Here is a 20069-nt window from a genome sequence, read left to right as displayed (position 1 = left end):
AATAGTAAGTACCTTGGTGTTTTTATCACTCTGTAAAAGCAGTGTCAAAGATGTTTTCAAGAATAGACTAAGTGCCCTTAAACAGACTCTAGAGACTTATCTTTATATATACATACACTAAATTGTGAGTAGTCGACATATTTATATCACATCTATGGAATTGGCGTTAAGTCTTAAATACAAATAAGTATTTTGTTCTCATTTTCATGAATGTATTCAATATGACTGATAAATTATTAACTACATTCATCTTAAAACAGTTTGAGAAAGCATAGTACACACTAAAACTACTGATTATATTTTGAAACATAATTCTTGAAATAGTAAACACCATGGAAATGAGATGGGGAAAAAATCACTTTTACAATTATTTTGTCATCTATTGAGCCTCAAGTTGGTTTTAAGCCATTTTTGGAGTTACAAGTCCAACAAAATACATGAAGGAACTCTGATTTTGTTAGAGCCCATTGTCACCTTAGTCACACTCATGGAGGATAAAAATAGCCCTTAGCTGTGCTTTGTCCTGTGCTTCAGACCCCTTGCCTCAGAGCCTGTGTCCCTAGTTTTATGAATTCGTTCTTCAAATGTAACTTTTGGTTTTCATTTTCCCCCCAAGTTGCCTTCCTGCTGGGTCGGGGATGGTTAACTCATCAGTGCTTGCCTCTCTTGCCCAGCTGTGAGGTGTTCCTAGAAAACTCTTACAGCTGCTCCTTCCCTTCTCCAGATCGCCTAGGGGCCTTGCTGCATGCAGTAGGCTCCAGTGCAGAAAGCTGTTTTTGAACATGCCTGAGTGTCTGAGTTCTGACGCTTGGCTGAGATTTGCATTTCATCTCCATCCTCCCGATAGCTAGCCCATCAAATAACTATGTTGGACTGATGCTCTCCATATTATTTTTGCTCCTCCTTTGTTGTCCCCACTCAAACATCCTTTCAACTTACTCTAAGGTTATGGATGGAGTCGTTTGTGCTGTGGCATGTTGTTGAGTTCCTCCCTTCAGCAAATGCAAATGAGGTGTCATTTGCATAGGGTAGGCTGCTTGTGGAGGATCCAGATGAGATGGGAGTTATTGGCTTGAGCATTGTTTCAGCATGTCTGTGTTCTTACAGAAAGGGAGAGGTTTGGACAGAGAAGTGGAGACAGAAGGATGCTCTGTCAGGTCCAGAGGCCTTAGTTCATGGGTGATGCCACTGAAGGCATCAAAGAATAGCTGGCAAACATCCAGAGACTAGGGAGAGGCAGAGGACAGATTGACCCTCACTTTAGCAAGAACCAACCCTGCTTCCTTCCTGCCCTTGACTTACATACAGACTCCAGTACTGTGAGGGAAGGCACTTGCATTGTAAGTGGCTTGTTTTGGCTGTCCAGTGATTTATTTTTTTGTGCCCCTCTTTAAGAATTTACTCACCTTTTCTGCAGCTGGATTTTCTCGTAAGAACATGAAAACATAGGGGCTGGAGAGATGGCCCACTAGTTAAGAGCACTTGCTGCCCTTGAAGAACTGAGCGTTTGTTTGTTCATTCAGTTCCTACCACCCATGTCTGAAGGCTCCAGGGGACCTAACACCCTCCTCCCGTCACAGGGTGCTTTGGCATGCATTTGCCTGTGCATTCGCTCACATGCAAATGTACACCCATTCAGACACGCACACCACACTCACACAAATAAAGAAAAAAATCAAATCTTTTTTAAAAAAGAAAGCAATTACGTTTCTGAACATAAAACTTCAAGCAATTTTAATATTTTAAGAAACTTTGACCAGCCCAGATCCTATCCGGTCCTACCTGTACAGCATAAACATCCTTCCCAGTCAAAAGGAATCTGGCTATTTCACTCCATGTTTTATTCTTTTTGGTGGAGATGTGATATATATATATATATATATAATATATATATATATATATATTTCCCTTTTGTTCCATCACCTCATACTTCCTGAGCTTTTGCTGTGTACAACCCTTCCCAATTTACAGCCTTTAAGCATTGTAGGTACTGCACTCCTAGACTGTAAGATACAGAAGGATAGGTCAGGTTAATTATACCTACCCGGCTGTCATCACTGTTACAAAATAGTATAAAGGAGGAAATCTTATTTACATAATGCCTGATATGTTGCTGGAGGATGCCAAGTCCTTAATTATTTTATGGTTACAAATACGACCTGTGACTTCCCCACCTGGATCTCCCTCCCTGCCTCCCTGCCTCCCTGCCTCCCTGCCTCCCTGCCTCTCTGCCTCCCTGCCTCCCTGCCTCCCTGCCTCCCTGCCTGCCTCCCTGCCTCCCTGCCTCCCTGCCTCCCTGCCTCCCTGCCTCCCTGCCTCCCTCCCCTCCCTCCCTCCCCTCCTCCTGCCTCCCTGCCTCCCTGCCTGCCTCCCTGCCTCCCTGCCTCCCTGCCTCCCTGCCTCCCTGCCTGCCTCCCTGCCTCCCTGCCTCCCTCCCTGCCTCCCTGCCTCCTCCCTGCCTGCCTCCCTGCCTCCCTGCCTCCCTCCCTGCCTCCCTGCCTCCCTCCCTGCCTCCCTGCCTGCTTCCCTCCTCTCCTTTCTCTGGTTCTGGCTTTCTTTTAAGCGAGGCCTCATATGTCGAAGGTGAGCCTCACACTCACTGTGTAGCTGAGAATAACCTGAAATTTAATTCTCCTGCTTCCACCTCCAAAGTAAAGGATCGATCCCAGGTAGGGGGACCACTTTGCTGTGTTTACACGGTGCTGAAGACTGAAGCCAGAGTCTTGTGCGCACTAGACAAGGATTTTACTGAGCTCCATCACCAACCTTTCATTTCCCCTCCCGATTTTCTTTTCTTTTTCTTCTTCTTCTTTTTTTCCCCACTAATATTAATGTCTGCTAAAGTACTTTTCAATAAAACATAACTTGAGTTTCCTGCTTGGACAAGCTATAATAGCAGGTGTTGCTTCACTTGGTCTGTGCGGAGGCCAGCATCAAGTGAACAGCGGGTGTGAAAAGGCTCAAGTGAGAAAGCAGAGAGACAGTGTTGCATGGCAACACGCCTGTTCCTTCCATTCCCATTCTCAGCTCTCCACAATATGTGGGACGGACTACCCAAGTTATTGACCCTCTGAGAGTTTCTGCATTTGTCCCACCAAAAGTAAAGGAACTTTCCATGTCTTGAGATCAAACACTCTCCCGAAACCTCACAATTTTCATGGGACACAAAGAAACTTGCGCCGACTTTCAAGAATTCACACACACTTTGGAGCACATCCTCCACAGGCTAGGGATGCCGTAGGGTTGTTGGATGAGATGCTTTGCTCATCGCCTTGTGTTTACAACGTTGAGAAGAGCCATGTCCTGATTGTAGCCAGGGGCTTTGTGTCTTGTCAACTTTGATCAAGTATTCTCACTCTGCTGATAAGTTACTCTTTGTTTGGACCATGTGAGCATTGACAAAGCAATCTGATCTTATTCCAGCTTTCCCATGCTGTGTTAACTTCATTTTATGGGTGAAGAGACTGATAGAGAGGTGGACATTAGAAATTTAGGACTGGAAGAAGAGTTCATTGTCACTGTGAACTGTTGTCACTGTGAACCCACCTTGTTTCCCCAGCTAACCACTGTGAGGAAGCACAGTGTATTGCAGTTTTCCTTAAATTTACATTAAACCTGAGGGTTAAAATTTTTGGGTCTAATAAGTATATTCTTTGTGTGCTGGGATGAGTGCTATTGATTCTTTGTGTCTCTATTTCTCACCTATAAATTGTGGCGAATAACAGTGCCTACTCTGGAATGTCATAAGGATTGGAAGAATTAAAATATTAAGTCCATTGAAGTATAAATACAGGTTAGATATTTTTGTGGCTTCTCATTCAAGATTAATAAGATGTCTATAAAATATTTATTGTGTGCTCTTGAGACTTTGAGAAAACAGCCCACTTTTACTAATATTTTTCCTGTTTTTGATATCTCTTATGTTTTTTGACACACATATATGGAGTACTGTATGACAGTCCTATACATGTATACCATGTAGAGCTTTCAGGGTAGTTAATTTTTTTATCTCTTTCATTAAAAAACTAGATTAGTGTGTGAACATTCTATTTATAGACTACAGTGTATTGTTCAATAATATATATATTATGTTCTGATCTAATCTAGGTAAGTAACAGTGCCAGACCCTTTCAACTACTTCATGTTTGGAGACTGAACATCTCACTAGTTTTCCACACATATTTCTTTTTTCAATTTTTTTTGAGATTATAATATAATATAATTACATTGTTTTGCCCTTACCCTTTCTCCCTCCAAACCTTCCCTGCTTTGCTCTCTTTCAAACTTCTGTTCTTATTTTAAAAACCGTTTTGTGTTTGTGTGTGTGTGGGGGGGGATTTAAAAACACCCACATAGATACTACCTGATCATAAAGATGGATGGACGGATGGACGGATAGATAGATACATCTTGATCAGCTCATAAGTATGTTACCCGTATGTAAATTTATGTACATTTTCAAAGCTGACCTTTGGTATTGGATAAACAATTGGTGTTCTCTTCCCAGGAGATCACTATTTCTCTTCTTCTCAGCATTCCTTATTTGTCTGTAGTACTCTGCAATCTTAAACAGATCAATGCAGTGATATCCAGTGAAGCCAGCTATGAAACAATTTTCTGGGTCACACAGAGTGACAGTGTCCTCCTGACCATTTACTGGGTGTCACAGGCTCCCTGAGAGTTTCCATTCATTTTTCTCTGTCTTTTCAATTTTTTGATTTGCCATCAAAAATACCTGCAACCCTTGCATTTCTGGAGGCTTCTCTTGCCTTTTGCTTGTGTCAGACTTGCTGAGACAAATGGGCGTGTTTATTGAAAGTGAAGGTGAATGAAGTGTTGGTTTAATGGGTCTGGTGGTATCCAATTGCCCACAGGTTACTTACTGATGACCACTGTTAAAATAGCATTGTGTGTGTTATAAAGTAAAACATCTAAGAACTCCTGAAATTGTTGTAAGTTTTGCTTTGCCTTTTCATGAGACTGTGAGATTTATTTTCTCTTTATTTAAGTCCATTTAGTTGTGTAAATCTAAAATAGTTGTTTTAAATATATTAGCATATGACTGTAAATATGTACTTCAATCGGAGGACATTTGCAAATGCTCCTTTTTAACAGCACTGTAGTTTTAGCCAGTCTGCCCTATCCTACCCCCATCCCCCATTTCTGGATTTGTGTCTATCACTTTTTTTTTTAGTGCTAGAGACTGAACCAGAGCCTTGTTCAAGCTAAGCGTTGCTCTACCTCTGAGCCCTAATTAGGTTTCTTAGCCCCACTTCCCCAGACACATGTCTGGCTGCATTTTGAATTGCCACATCTGTCTGCTTCCTTCTGCCCACCCCACTTGCATAGACTTTTGATAATGCTAGCCTGTACCATTTAATTTCGGAACTGCCTCCAGTTGAGAATCAAAGTCGGATAAAACTAATTATGTAAACAAGACTATCCATAAATGTGCTCAGACTGAACTGTTGTACTCTCTATGCCTTCAGCATTTATCAGCGTGGATCTTTGTGGGTTTATGATACCCTTGTGGAGTCTTTACATGCTTCAGAAGTGCTTGATCACAGCTCTAGATGGAAGCTCTGGGGTTTTGTTTCTTCCCCTTTATTCTATAGTACTAATTATAAGACCCTGTGGTACTGTAAGGTTTTAGATTCTGTACTCTGTAGGGCCAACCACAGAATAGTCACCCAGTAACTACTTGTTGAGTTGAAATAATTTTAGTTCCATGCATTGTTTTACTTTGGAGGGGGAGATCATTTAACAGCCATTATTCTTGTGGTTTAAGATTAAACCATGAAAGAAAACAAACAAGTAGAAAATTTAGCATTGTTTTCATCTTGGCATCCCTGCATTCTCACAGTGGGTAGCTATTTGATTCTTGTATTAAAACGACAGAATATCAAATCTTACAGTAGTAATATAGCTGTCTTTCTCCTTTATACATTGTCTTTCATTGAAAAAGTCCTTATTTGGTCAATAAGACAATCAAGAATTTCTGATTTTTAAGTAAGGCCTGGTAGCCAGATCATGATCCCAGAACTTGGAGAGCAGATGAGGGAAGATTATGACAAGTCTAAGGCCAGGCTTTTCTACATAGTAGGATCTAGATCAGATGGGCCTAAACAGGGAGATATCCAAACAGCAAACAAGCCAGCAAACAAAAAGAACTTAGGATTATTTTCTTTTCCTTGCCATGATTACTCATTGTAGTTTAAGATGTAATTCATTATTTTTTCTTCAAACATATATCCTAACACAATTTTAATGTCTTTTAAATTATTTTATATAATAATAATTTTGTACTAGCTACCTTGATGCATTTTCCTGTTTGGAGCTTTGAGACCACACTGTTCTTTCCATGGAGTGTTCCATCTGATTTATAGGGAGGGAGACTAGCCATTGTAGGTTGATTTTTAAGTTGAATATGAAGGGACAATAAGTTTCTAATAACTGATTTTTCCTTGAGTGGTAGAGACTAGGAATTAGCTTGCAGTGTCATGGAAGATAAGTGAAATGATTAGGTCTATTTGATGCCTAGAGAGAAGAGGCAATTGATAGCTGTTAATTGGTTTAAATCCATATCCAGTCTTTTAATTCCCAGTGGTCACACAGGCATGACCCAGCAACTATGTGCCTCGAGCTTGTGGCTCTCATTCAATTACTCCCCTATAGGTCTTCCACCTAGCTAGGAAAGCCTGCTTTTGTGGGTTCCTTGATTTCACGTATTCTTATTTTTTTCAATTTTTAAAATATGAAACCTCTTTGTTTAATACCCATTTAAGTGCACACAGGAAATGGTTTTCTTTTTCCTTTTACCACTTAAATGATTAGTGAGGGCTAATATTAGTACATGTACATTTAAGTGCCTACAGTGTAGTTCATGCATAATCGATGTTAACTCTGGATTGTCCATAATCTAAAAAGACACAGGTCCCATTAACACTATTTTAGAGCCTGCTACGTTCTAGTACAGACCTGGGCAGGTGGAGCCGTTTAATGTATATTTGGTGAGTAAATCAGTGAGTGCTGCAGAGTTAGCAAAGGTCACATTTTATTTCCTGGGCTCCCGTCTCTGCTAACTTGTTCCCTTGCACAATCTTGGAATTGGAGAATTTCATTCTGAGTGCACCAGTAGAACACTGTAGAATATTGGGAAAGTAGAGAAACTTAGAGAGAGAAAAAACATAAACCATTTGCTTTTTCAAGTCTTTAAAAAGTCAAGGTTATTTTTCCCAGATCTCTTTCTCTAGGACCTTCTGTCTTTGTCTGGGTCTCTAACTAGAATGGAGCAGTTCACACCTCCGTTCACAGGTGACATATACCCTAGTACATGAATGAGCACATGCTTCCGTCTGCGTCATTCACAAGTGCTGCCTGTCCCACACAGAACTGCCAAGGTGGGGGTGGGGCCCATTATCTTCTCTCTAGCTCTGCAGAGGACCATTGGCTCCTTGGTTAGATGTTTGTTTATTCTCATATTCTAAACTATTTAAAAATGTGTCTGGGGTCACCCATCATTTTCTCCTTCCACATCTGTTAAGAGATTTAGTCAACACATAGTTATTGACCTGATATTTGCAAGATGCTGTGCACAGGACTGACTGGGGTATAGAAGTGTTTGAGTTATGGCCCAACTGTTTATAAACTAAACACCAAAAGTACTTCATGAACAGAACTGAGTTTTGACTCTGTTTCTGAGTCAAATCCCTTCGAAATTAAGAATTAAACCACTCTCATAGATAAGTATTTTATTACTCTAAAGTTTTGTTACAGTACAGCATGAGAAACACATAGAGGCATAATATTTTCCATGAGATTTTCTTACAGGTAGGAGAATTTATGGGAAGTTTATATTTTTGAATTAAAAGATGCATATATACATATATATTTGTATATGTACATATTATTATAGAATTCTTGTATCAGATACAACAGTTTTTATTTAGGAATTATTATGTACATACCCTTTATAAAATAAATATAATATTTAAGTTTTGGTTATTAGTTAAAACTTTGATTTATTTTTTAAGTTAACATGGAAAATTAAATTTCCCCATGCTAAATAATAGGTGATACCTACCTCTCATCACTTTTATTATCACATTCCCAAGAACTAAAAAAATTGAAAACCAACTTACAGTGAAAGAAAAATTTGAAAGAGGTAAGAAAGAAAAGTGTACAATTAGTTTGCTAATGTGTGAAAAGGTGTTCTTCAGAAACTCTTGTTCATGTTAAAATTCCTGTGTTTTTACTGATTGGAGTTGACTGCGTTCCTACAGGAATTCCTCAGTAAGCCCTTAAAAGGGTATCTTAAGAATTTTGTTTTTTAGAAGTCTAATTGTCTTTAGACAATTATCCTTCGAACAGCAATTTCATACTCTTATTTTTGAAGAGGTAAGTCTCTTATCTTTACATATGACTTTTGTGAATGCTTCAAACAGTAGAGTTAAAAGCTTCAGTTTTACTACTTTAATTGATTTTAGATTTTGGAGTATTATTAATTGCTATAATACAGTATTTTATGAAAGTATAACACAGCTCTTAAGTGAAAGGATGGGCTAGTTTAACTTGACATGATGTCTTTGAAACCTTTACTATGGTTAAATTACTGTATATATTTTTACTTTTTTATGCAGTTTAAATTTGTGGCTTGAAAGCATCTTTTGAACATATGAATAAGATTCTTTGCAGACTATTCTTTCAAAAGTTTTAAGGTGAGGATAGAGATAGTTTGTGAGGCAAACTTTATTTATATAGTTGTTCCTCTTCCTTATTAGCCACTTGGATGGCAAAAATCTGTTAGTTGCTCCAAATATTTCACCATCTGCTATTTCCATATTATATGTAAATAAATGAGCTGGTATTTACATTGATTGCAAAACCATGATATTTTCTGTTTTGTAGAGATAATCCAAGTTGATTACTGACTGTATTTTCATTGCAATAAAAAATTCAGGGGACCACCCATATACTGTTTTTCACAGCACAAGATATTTTCATAACCCATTCCCAGAAAAATCACAAAGGTTAGTTGATCTTAACAAGTAATATAGGTCATAATATTTTATTTTATATTATACCTTCAGATCTAGGTATCTCGGATAATAGCATTCACTGTAACATATAGACTTAATCTCTACTCTGGTGGTCCACAAAATTTTGTATTTCTTAGGAAAAGAAAAAGGAAAGACACCATAATTCTTCCTCGCCCAGAAATACTTCCAAAGGCCTAGTATCTCTGTTTAGAAGTAATGCATTTCCTTACCACATGCCCGTGTAGAGTTGGAGCTTTTCCTCCAAGATCAGAGATGCTTCACTGCAGGTGACCTTGAATGATCAGCATGTTAGTCTTCACAGGAAAACTGTCAGTTGGCTGTGCTGTGCTTTTTAAAATGACCATTTTTGTGTGTATGATTTGTATGCATTTGCCTACATGTATTTGTGCAGGTGTGTTCATACATGTCTGTGCATTTGGAGACAAAAGGTTGCTCTGAAGTTTCATTCTCTCTGATGTTACTATTTTGCCTAGACAGGCTGGCCATGGAGGCCTAGAGATCCTCCTGTCTGTGTCCCCTATTTTCCCAGTGCAGGGGTTACAGGGTCCTGATGATGATGGTCTTGTTTTTTCCTTCGGTGTCCATGCACAGATGTGCATGCCTGTCTAATAAGCATTTTTACTTCTGAAGTGGTTTCCCTAGTCCCCTTTATTTTGTTTGTCTTTTCTTGTTTTCAAAAATGTTTTTTATGGAAATTGTACCAGAATCATCCAAGAACTGTGCAAATTAAATTTTGTTTTGGCGTTTACGTGTAAACTGAAGCTGGAGGCTAAGCTTCATCTACAACATTTCTTCCAAATCTGGAGGGAAAATTCTCCTGGAATTAGCCAGAATGCTGCTGTAACTGAAAGATGGGGAAGGAAGATTATGGAATTAAACGTAGGTGCCCAGGCAGCTTCCAAACTTTCAAACCCGTGTGTTTATTTAATAGTTTCCTTTTTCTTCTTTTTGCATATGGCATTATGCTAATGAACACATTTTAGATATTATCTTGTCTTTTTATAAATGCAAAAACCACCTAAGCAATTTATCCAAATCAAAATAGCTATGTAGTACAAGACTTAAACCTAGGTAGTTGAACCCAGTCTATAGTTACTTTTTGTACACATGCTAGACTAGCTCACAAATCTTACTTTAAGCTATTATATTCTAATTCTAGTTTCTTTTACTATTATTTTTTACTACATTTAATGGCTCGTATCCTTTAATCAGTTTATTTATTTTTTTATAAGAATAGATCTTGCTATGTGGTCAAGTCTAGCCTCAAATTCAAAATGTCTTTTCCTCTACTGCCTGATCCCTGGGATCATGGTCACTGCCTCTGGCTTTAATGTCATCTTTGCCAATATTTTGTCTCTCTTCATATACTTCAGCCTGAGACCAGTGATTTTATTTCATAGTTCTGATATATGCAAATGATGGATAAGACAACAAATTTGGGTTTTTAAAATATGTACATAATGTTATTTAGCATTTTGCAGAAGGGAAACTTACTATTATTGGTACCTTCACTAGACATTTTGCTGAAGGGAGAATGGAAAAGAATGAAGTCAGAACAAACTTTCATCCTCTAGTTTCTGCACCCACAGGCAGGGTGGAGACCCAGCTAAGGCTGACCCTATAGTGAGTTCCCATGGCATCTCTGCAGTGACTGCATTATTAACAGTGGTGCAGGGTTGGGGGGCTCAAAATGATTCCCCAAATTTAACCTACAATATTGTCAATCTTTTCCCCACCTCTAGGGAAATATCCATTTGATTTGGATGAAAAAGGGACGTTACCCACACAGTAGAAATTCTTTCCTGGAGTTTCATTGCTTTGATGGTCATTTTACACAATGGGTCTCTACCAGTACACTGAGCTAATTCTTGAGATTACTATAGACTTTGGTTACAAAAAGTTCTTTTTCTCTCTTTCTAAGTGATCTTTTTAAAGTTTCTAACCAAGGGAAAGTGGAGAAAATGAAAAAAAATGCCACTATCTGTCTGTCATGTAGTTCCTTATATTTCTTCACTGTGTATAATTTCATCTGAATATGCTTATTCTTCATAACATGGAGGCTTTTGTTTATAGATACAGTTGCACAAAACTGAGTGTACTTTGGAAATGTGTATGACCCCTGAGAGGATAGTCATCAGTTAACTGGTTTATTTATTTGGGTATTTTATGAGATTAGATCTTATATGTGGTCAAGACTAGCTTCAAACTCTGATTGCCTTTTCTCTACATCCTGTACTTAGTGAGCAATGGGTAGGTGGTGCCTTCTTGGTTTTAGCAAGAAGAACCACCTGGGAGGAAGAACTTCTGACAGGAAAATTATTGGATTTGTGATGATGGGGTATGTGTTTGTAATTAGAGATAATTTTCCTTAAAATGCACGTGAAACTTAGGGAAAAAAATAAATTTAAGTGGTGAGGTTTCTCTAAAAATACAAATATTTTTACAAATATAAGCATGTTGTCAAGGCAATTACAATCATTCCTAAACTAGACTTGGACAGATGTCACCAAGTTTTCTATTAATATTCATTGCAGGTCTCTCAACTACTTAATGGATTTGTTGTGATGTTAGCAACTTTATAAGCATTTTTGTTCTCTGATCCGCTTCGGCAGGTGGATTTCATCCCTGCAAATCTCCTGATACTACCTATCAAAAATATTGCAGAGAAATTCGGATGCAAGTAGGAATTCTTTATAAAACTGTAGTTTTCCTGCAGTGTACTGAGAAACAGACTGGAGAACATAAATAAAGGCTTATGACAAATACTGCTTCTATGCAAGAGAGAAAAGAGAAACAATAAAATTATGCACAAGCCTGAGTAGAATGTCAATAGGGCCCTAGTCTCTGGAATGGTTGCTTGTTTGTGTTCTCTAAGTAATGTCTCAGTAGGTGTGTGTGTGGGGGGGAGGAGTTTACATCCAGCTAGGAGTTTGGGGTCATCATCCATCTCACGTGACTTTGATGAATTTCCCTGAAATGCTTACCACTTACATGCTTGTCTCTTTCCAGCTGTGGTTGTGTAAATATTTAGATATTTCGGTCACTCTTGTTTATATTTTATCTTCCAACTGGGTCTTGTTGAAGGAATTCTTCCCTGGCCTTTTGTGCGGTGCTGATCTGGCTGAAGTCAGTGGTGTTACATCCCTAGGGAGCCACCAGCACTCTTCTTAAGAAAAGTGGACAGTAACATCCTAAGTCCTTGCTAAAGGACAGTGTCACCCTGGTTCTTGTTAGGGAACAGTATCATCTCAATCTCTTATTAAGGTGTCGTGACTTCAGCCCTTTTTTTTCTTTTACTTCTCTTCTTTGTAACTATTGCATTGCAATATAGAGTGTGGGTTTTGTCATTTATTCCATAACCCTTCTATCTTTTCAGAGAAAACATGCACAAATTAGCATAGCCACAATGGTGGCTATCAGGTGATGAGAACATTTTATGACTGTAGAACATTTCTACAGTGTGTGAGGTTTACCCATGCCATGACACACGGTGTGCAGAGATCAGAGGACGCACTTGGTCTTGGCACTTGTCTCCCACCATGAGACAGCATCTCTTCCTTTGTCCTCTGTGTTGTACATTTATGTATACTGGCAAGTTTCTAGAAAGGCCCCTGTCTTACATTTGCCTACTTCTGTGGTCAGCTTCATTTGGTCCTGATGATTTGAACACAGATCCCCATGCTCATGCACTAAGTACCTACCCACTGGGCCCTTGCCATGGCTCTGTTATCTTTCTTTACACAGAGATGCCATAAGGTAGCCCAGGCTATTGTGGAATAACTGATCCTCCTTCCTCAGCCCCCTGAATGCTGGGATCGCATGCACGCCACCGCACTCAGCTATGAAAATAGCTTTAATTATATGCATAGTTTGCAAACTCAAGTTCTCAGCAATCTGAAACTGATAATGTAAGGATGCCTAGCAATTTAAACTCATATTTATATAAGGAAAACATTGAGTTGAAGGTCTTCATTAAGTTAATTTGGTTTACAGATAAATGTCCTTTTTTATATAGAGAAAGAAAAAAAAAAGAGAGGTCATCAGACTTGACAGCTTCTTCATATTTTGTCATCACCATTTTAGAAGTAAAACCTTAAAATAAACACTTGGAGCTTTGAAAGCCGAAGGGACAGCCCATATTTACATATTGATTTTAACTAGTTAGTCCCAGCAGGATGTTTGGACTATTTGCAAACAGCAAGAGTTTTGGATTTGCCTGGGCCTAAAATCCAGCACTGCCACCTCCCAGAGGAATGGCAGCTGAGACCAGTTCAGCATGGTGACACCACACTTAATGACACTCACTTCAGAAAGATGACCGACAGCAGATTTCTTTTCACTCCCATTCCTCCCTGCTTATATTTGATCACAAATAAATGATGACTGGTGTTTATGGTTTTTATTCTTGAGGCTAACTCATTATGTGTATGAGTCAGGTATTTCAAAGTCTCTTTTCTGAGGGTCGAAACGTTATAAAGAATTGAGATGCTTTTGTTGTGATTTCCAAAGTCCTTGGTTCCATTGCAGATGAAGGACGACTTTTCAGATGACTTGATTTAGTCTCTTCAGATTACTATATATTTAATGGTGTACATTTTCTATTCAACTATACTCATTAGAAACAAAACTCAGTAGAACCCCTTCTGAGAGAGAGAGAGAGAGAGAGAGAGAGAGAGAGAGAGAGAGAGAGAGAGAGAAGAAAAAAGACTTCAATACCTAAATAAGCTGGGGAAACAGTGCGTATTACATGCATTCTCTGGCAGATCAGAATGTACATTAGTAAGACTAGACCCTGAGAACTTCAGTTTTTTTTTCCTTTAATATGAGAAATGTTATTAACAATGTGGGGAAATTGTACTCCGTAGAGAATGAAAAAAATTAGTCATTAATAACATAGAAAGCATTTTTATTGCTAGAGCTTTTACCGAATGCTGCTGTACAAACATGGTGGTGAAAAGTTGGGTCTGAGTTTTCTATTCCCCAGCGTCCTGCTGGCTGTGGTCCAGCTCTGGGGAACTGAGGTTCAAATGGAGACTGTCCTCAGCAACAGAGCACTGTTGTGGAGCCTGGGCAGTCTCCAGGTTCTGCAATTGGCCGTGACTTCCTCTACACCTTCCCCTCCCAGAGAGTTTTATTCTTTCCCATGATTTTTGCCTCAGCTCTTTTCTAGCTAATGGCTCTAGCTGAGATTTTCCTTCTTAGGTCAGACTTGGAGACACAGCTGTCAACTCATCTTTTCTCTCTGGGTTTTCTAGAAGGATACCCAGCCCTTTTTTCTTTCACCAAAGCTTTTTGTCTCGGTGCTCATTGAAACTATACTTCAGCCACCAATGATACAGTGTTGTCTCTCTACTCTCTCTCCCTCATCCTCCACATTGCCAGCGAGGAAATTCTGCTGATTAACTTGTTATTATCTCCAGTGTTTCCCTGTTGCCCTTCTGTCAGTGTCTAAGTACAGGTTCAGAGACTCCTAATTTGAAGGTGCAAACATCTGGTATCTAATCTCCTAACTTAGTCTGCTTACATTGACTGTATTCTGTCAAGAGTAAGCTCTTTAAAACCAAATAATAGCCTTTACTTGACAAACATTGAATGATTTTCCAGCTGAGGAGATGGCTAAGTGGGGAAAGGGTTTCATGGGAGCATAGAGACCTGAGTTTGAGTGCTCAGCATGAACGCAGGGTAACAGCAGTATATATCTGTGACCCCATCACTGTGGGCCAGTGATAGCAGGATCCCTGGAGTTCACTGGCAGACCAGTTTAGCCAATCAGTGAACTGCACTTCAGTGAGAGGCCTGGTCTCAGAAAGTAATATGCTATAGAACAGGAACCCCGATATTTACTGGACTCCAAGTGTGAACACATATATGCATTCTCTCTCTCTCTCTTTCTCTCTCTCTCTCTTTCTTTCTCTGCCTCTCTCTCCCCCTCCTTCTCTGTCACATGCACACACATACTCTCCCCATCCCTCTCTTTGCTACACACACACACACACACACACACACACACACACACATTCTCTCCCTCTCCCTCTCTGTCACAAACACACATACATATTACCGCACGCACATGCGTGCGCGCACTCTCGAGCACACACACACTTCATCTAATTTGTTGAACACTCATTTGATAATCAATTCCTATTCTATCATCTTATTTCTTGTTTCACCTTTCATCATTTCTTTCATTTACCTTTTTTTTCAGGTTTATGCTCCCCAATTTCTGGCAATTCACATTATAAGATAACCTACCAGCGGATCCCTTACATATGCTGTGCAGTACAGTAGCTGTCCCCTGGGTGAAATCCTTGTTTTTCTTCCATTTTTGACGCAGTCTTAGGGATCTCCTCAAGGGCTGTTGCTCCAGCCCCCTTCTGGTTGGCTGGGGCTGGTTCAGTGCCCTCCCTTTGTGTTCTTATAACAACATTTGCAACCTTGTTTCCTATCTCAAATGGACTTTCAGGATTTAAACTTTCTGTAAGTGTGTATCACCTCATTAGTTGATTACCATCAGTATCTGTCTTTCATAATTACAGCCATTCTAAAGGCTAATGATACACCCAGGTTCATGGCACTGGTAATTATGAGTTACCTAAAAGCCAACCGGGATTTCATTTTCTTCAGTACAGCTATTGTGGGAATGGAAGCCTTTCTAAGTTATTTTCTCCCACCTTGATGTTTTATTTCTCCTCCTTTGCAAGTCTGCCACCCTTTAAAGAATGCATAGCATACTGTGTGCCACGTTGGACACCAATGCTCTTTCTCTGTAGTCCTGACTATAATGCTAGTCTCTCCCCGTCTATCGCTGTCTCTATCTAACCCATCCCTCCTATGTGTATGTGCAATTGCAAGTTCCCATGAGGGTATCTGTGAAGGCCGGAAGCAGATGTTGCCTGCTTTTCCATATCATTCTTCCAGCTTAACCCAGAGGGCTTTTTGTTGTTGTTGCTGTTGTTGTTGTTGTTGTTTTTATTTTTGAGGCAGGGTTTCTCTGTGTGCAGTTCAGGCTGTCGTGGAGCTCAACATGTAGACCAGGCTGGCCTCAAACTCACAGAGATGCACCTGTCTTTGCCTCCCCAGTGCTGGGATTAAAGGCGTGGGCCACCACCACCCAGCTTAACCTGGAGTTTTAACATTTTAGATGGACTAGCTGGCCAGTGACGTCCTCTCTCCTTTTACATGAGGGCTATCCTGTACCCTCTCCTGGAGGTTTGCCCCCATGCCTGGTATTTACCAGTGTGCTAAGAATCCAATCTTGTTACACTGTAAACACTCTATCAACCAAGCAATCACCTCAGCCCCTGGTCATGAAACTCTTACTCACTGAGATTAACTTCTCTTTTCATAGTCATTTCCCTAGGACAAACTATTAATTATAGTAGTTACAAATGAGACACAGATATAAATAAGCTTCATATTCCATTGACAGTCTATTGTTGCCGAATACAGTGCACATTGGTTATTTTAAAGAGGAAAGTCTTATGCTTTCTTCTAGAATGCATGGTTCTTTTTGTTTGTTTTGAAACATGGTTTACTGTAGTCTGGTTTGGCTTCAAACTAGCAATGTAGCCAAAGATGACCTTGAACTCCTGACCTTCCTGCCTCTACCTCCCAAGTACTGGGTACAGGCATGTAATACCATATGCAGACATTGAGTCTGCGATTAGTTCAGCTCCCTCTTCTCAGTTAGGTCTTTGCTTCTAGCCGTTAATTCGTTTTCTCAGTGGTTCTCCTCATGTTTCTGGAAGATTGTAGTATGGTCAGCTCTTTACCATCATCATCAGACCACTGTGAGCAAAAGGAAGCACACAGATCCTATGCTTGTGGGGAAGAGAAAACTGTTGGAAGTATTAGCTAAATACAATTCAGTACTTGCTCTGAAGACTCTTGGTAAGGTTGTCTGCAGAGTGCTGTTTACGTTCATAAAAGTGAACTGAATTTGGTGGGGAAAGTTCCGGAGAGTTGAGATGTGAAGAAGCCTGCACTTTGAGGAATGAAGTTTATTTGGAGCCCTGTGTCTATGGCAGGCTTTTGCTGGGCAGAAGGAAACACAGTGTGCTTGTGGAGCTAACAGAAGGCATAGGAAGGCGTGAGCAGGCTGTGTGGAGAGCTGGGCTGGGGAAAGAAAAGGTCATGCTTGTGTGGTCTTATTAAGAACTTAAGAGCAAATGAGTTCAAAGTCTTCCGACCACGTCTAAATGGACGAGAAAGGGGATTTCCTAAACTTCAATGGAAGGGATGGTAGTTGGACCTGGGGGGCGGGCAGTGGTGTCAGGATGGGGATGGCATTTTGAGATGTTGAGAAGACACATTTCTACCTTGCTGTTTTCACTGAAGAACGCATATCATATGAGAGCCAGGTGTGGGGCTGCAGTAAAAGAAAGCTGGAGTTGACCGAGGTTTGAGACATTTTATATTTGCAATATTCCCAGCAGAATTGAGAGTTGAGAATATTTAAAAACATAAGGTATTTTTGCCATTTGAGAAAACGCTATGACCAGGACAATTCATAGAAAGAAGAGTTTATTTAGGCTCATGTAGAGCTGCAGTAGCAGCAAGCTGCAAGCGTGGCAGCAGGAGCAAGATCTGAGAAATAGCAAGCAAAAAGTGGCCAAGGGCATGTAATCTCAGAACCTTCCCACCAGTGACATATTTCCTTTATCAAGTGTCATGCCACAGAAACCTCCCCAAAAAGCTCCATCAGCTGGGGACCAAGTGTTCAAATCCCAGAGCCTACATTATCATTTACACAACCACAGATATGATCCCTGTTTTTGATGTTTAAGTGTATTGCAAAAAACCAAAAACCAAAAACAACCAACCAAACAAAAAACCCCCAAAACAACAAGTGAGCCATACTGTCTTTGGGTTTCTATTGTTGGGAAGAGATACCGTGACCACTGCATCTCTTACAAAGGAAAAGTATTTAATTGGGGCTAGCTTACAGTTCAGAGACTCAGTCCATTATCATCATGGTGGGACATGGCAGCATGCAGGCAGACATGGTGCTGGAGAAGTAGCTGAGAGCTTTTATACCTTGACCTGCAAGCAACAGGAAGTGGTCTGAGACGCTGGGTGTGGCTTGAGCGTATAACAGATCTCAAAGCCCACCCCCACAGTGACACACTTCTTCTAACAAGGCCATACCCACTCCAACAAAACCACAACTCCTAATAGTGCCAATCCCTGTGAGCTTATGGGGGTCAGTTACATTCAAGCCACCGCACATGATGTATTTAAAGGATATGTTTTTATTAAAGGACATTTTATTAAATTTTTTATTACCTGGTGCTGGTTAAAATAGGGATTCTGGGAATCCATACCATTGCCTGTGATATTCAGAAACCTCTTTAGCAGGTATTATTCTTCTGAAGAGACAGGCAAGCAACATTTTAGTTTTCTTTTTCTTTTTCTGTTGCTGTGATGGTGATACTGACAGATGTGGCTCAAGGGAGAAAGGGCTTGTTTGCCTCACAATTCCAGCTTACATCCCCTCAAGGCAGAGAAGAAAACATGGCAGAACTTGTAGCAGGTAGTCATGTTCCATCCATAGCCAAGAGCAGAAAGACTCCATTCACTTTTCCTGTTCTTATATAATGCGGCATCTCCAGACCAGGAACTGGTGTCATCAGCGAGGGGGTAGATGTCCCACCTCGATTAATGTCATCAAGGTGACCCCCCCATGGACATGCGCAGAGGCCAACTTAATCTACAGTTCATCACTGAGACTCACTCCTTGGGTGATTCTCGATGACATCAAGTTGACAATGAAAACTAGCCATCCCAGTACTATTTGAGGTAGAGCCACGGGTTCTCAAGGATCCGCGGGCAGCATCTGTACCGGCAGAAGCAAGCAAGAGAACTTTCCGAAGGGCAGGGTCCACAGCCTAGAGACTGGGATGCTGAGGGTATTGAGAGCGAAGGTTAGGAAGAGCGTGTCCGTTCCAGGCAAAGTTTAAACCGTTAAAGCCCACGCTCCTGATACAAGGCCTCCGACTGTCTCCAGGTGAAACATGAAACGTTTGTTCCATTCTTCCGCAGGCTCCCGTCTTCGTCAGGAAGATTTTCCTCCTCGCATTGTTGAACACCCTTCAGATCTAATTGTCTCAAAAGGGGAACCCGCGACTTTGAACTGCAAAGCTGAAGGCCGCCCCACACCGACTATCGAATGGTACAAAGGCGGGGAACGAGTGGAGACGGACAAAGATGACCCTCGCTCACACCGAATGTTGCTGCCAAGTGGATCTTTATTTTTCTTACGCATAGTCCATGGACGGAAGAGTAGGCCCGACGAAGGGGTCTACATCTGTGTAGCCAGGAATTACCTGGGAGAGGCTGTGAGCCACAACGCATCGCTGGAGGTAGCTAGTAAGTAACACGGTTTTCCGGGGGAAATGACATGGGGCCGCGTGTCTTGACAGTGGCGGTAAGAAACTGTGCATGGCTTGCAGCCTTTGCATGAGGGTTAGTCTGGATTTGTGTGAATGCCATCTCTCGTGTCCGTTTTCCTCACTTCTTATCCTATTTGGATATATAAGTCGCTGGCACTTTTATTTTATTTTTTTTGGTAGAGTGTTTGCATTGAGCCTGCTTTGGTGTCCTCCACGGTTTCTTCTAACTATGTGTAAGATTTGTCACGAAGAAAAATAGTATGCCATCCAGGAAATTGTATCCGGGAGCTCCCTGCCTTGTGAGGGCAGCCGAGCCTGAGGAGAAGCAGCTGTATGCTTGCCTGAAGTCTCTGCTTATTGACAGCTTATTTGTACATAAATCACATGTGGCACTTTCGAAATGATCTCAAGGTGGATTTGTTGGTGAATGATGAGATTGATATATCTCTGCTACAGATGCACGCTGTTTGGATATGAACCGGACCTCTCTTACTTTCCATGCTCATTCCGTAGGCAGTTACAAAGTTCCCTTCCTATGAAAGAATCCTGTTATATGTATACATCAGAAATCTGTGCCAGGCATTGGTGGCACACACCTTTAATCCCAGTAGTCAGGAGG

The 20069-nt window shown here is 40.5% G+C and overlaps 1 protein-coding gene across 4 annotated transcripts in view; it reads left to right on the top strand.

Annotated features, from left to right (window-relative positions):
• Nucleotides 1-20069, top strand: part of Robo1 (roundabout guidance receptor 1) — a 370504-nt gene that overhangs the window by 48881 nt on the left and 301554 nt on the right. For all 4 annotated transcript variants that reach the window (XM_027412417.2, XM_027412416.2, XM_027412415.2 and 1 more), the window contains exon 2: nt 19101-19427. In XM_027412417.2, the coding sequence (XP_027268218.1) occupies nt 19101-19427 (327 nt within the window). The remainder of the gene's footprint in view (nt 1-19100; nt 19428-20069) is intronic.

Source organism: Cricetulus griseus, chromosome 4 (assembly GCF_003668045.3).
Source record: "Cricetulus griseus strain 17A/GY chromosome 4, alternate assembly CriGri-PICRH-1.0, whole genome shotgun sequence".
Lineage (NCBI taxonomy): Eukaryota > Metazoa > Chordata > Mammalia > Rodentia > Cricetidae > Cricetulus > Cricetulus griseus.
Note: the sequence above shows the minus strand (reverse complement) of the source record. Positions and strands in the feature narration are given on the sequence as shown.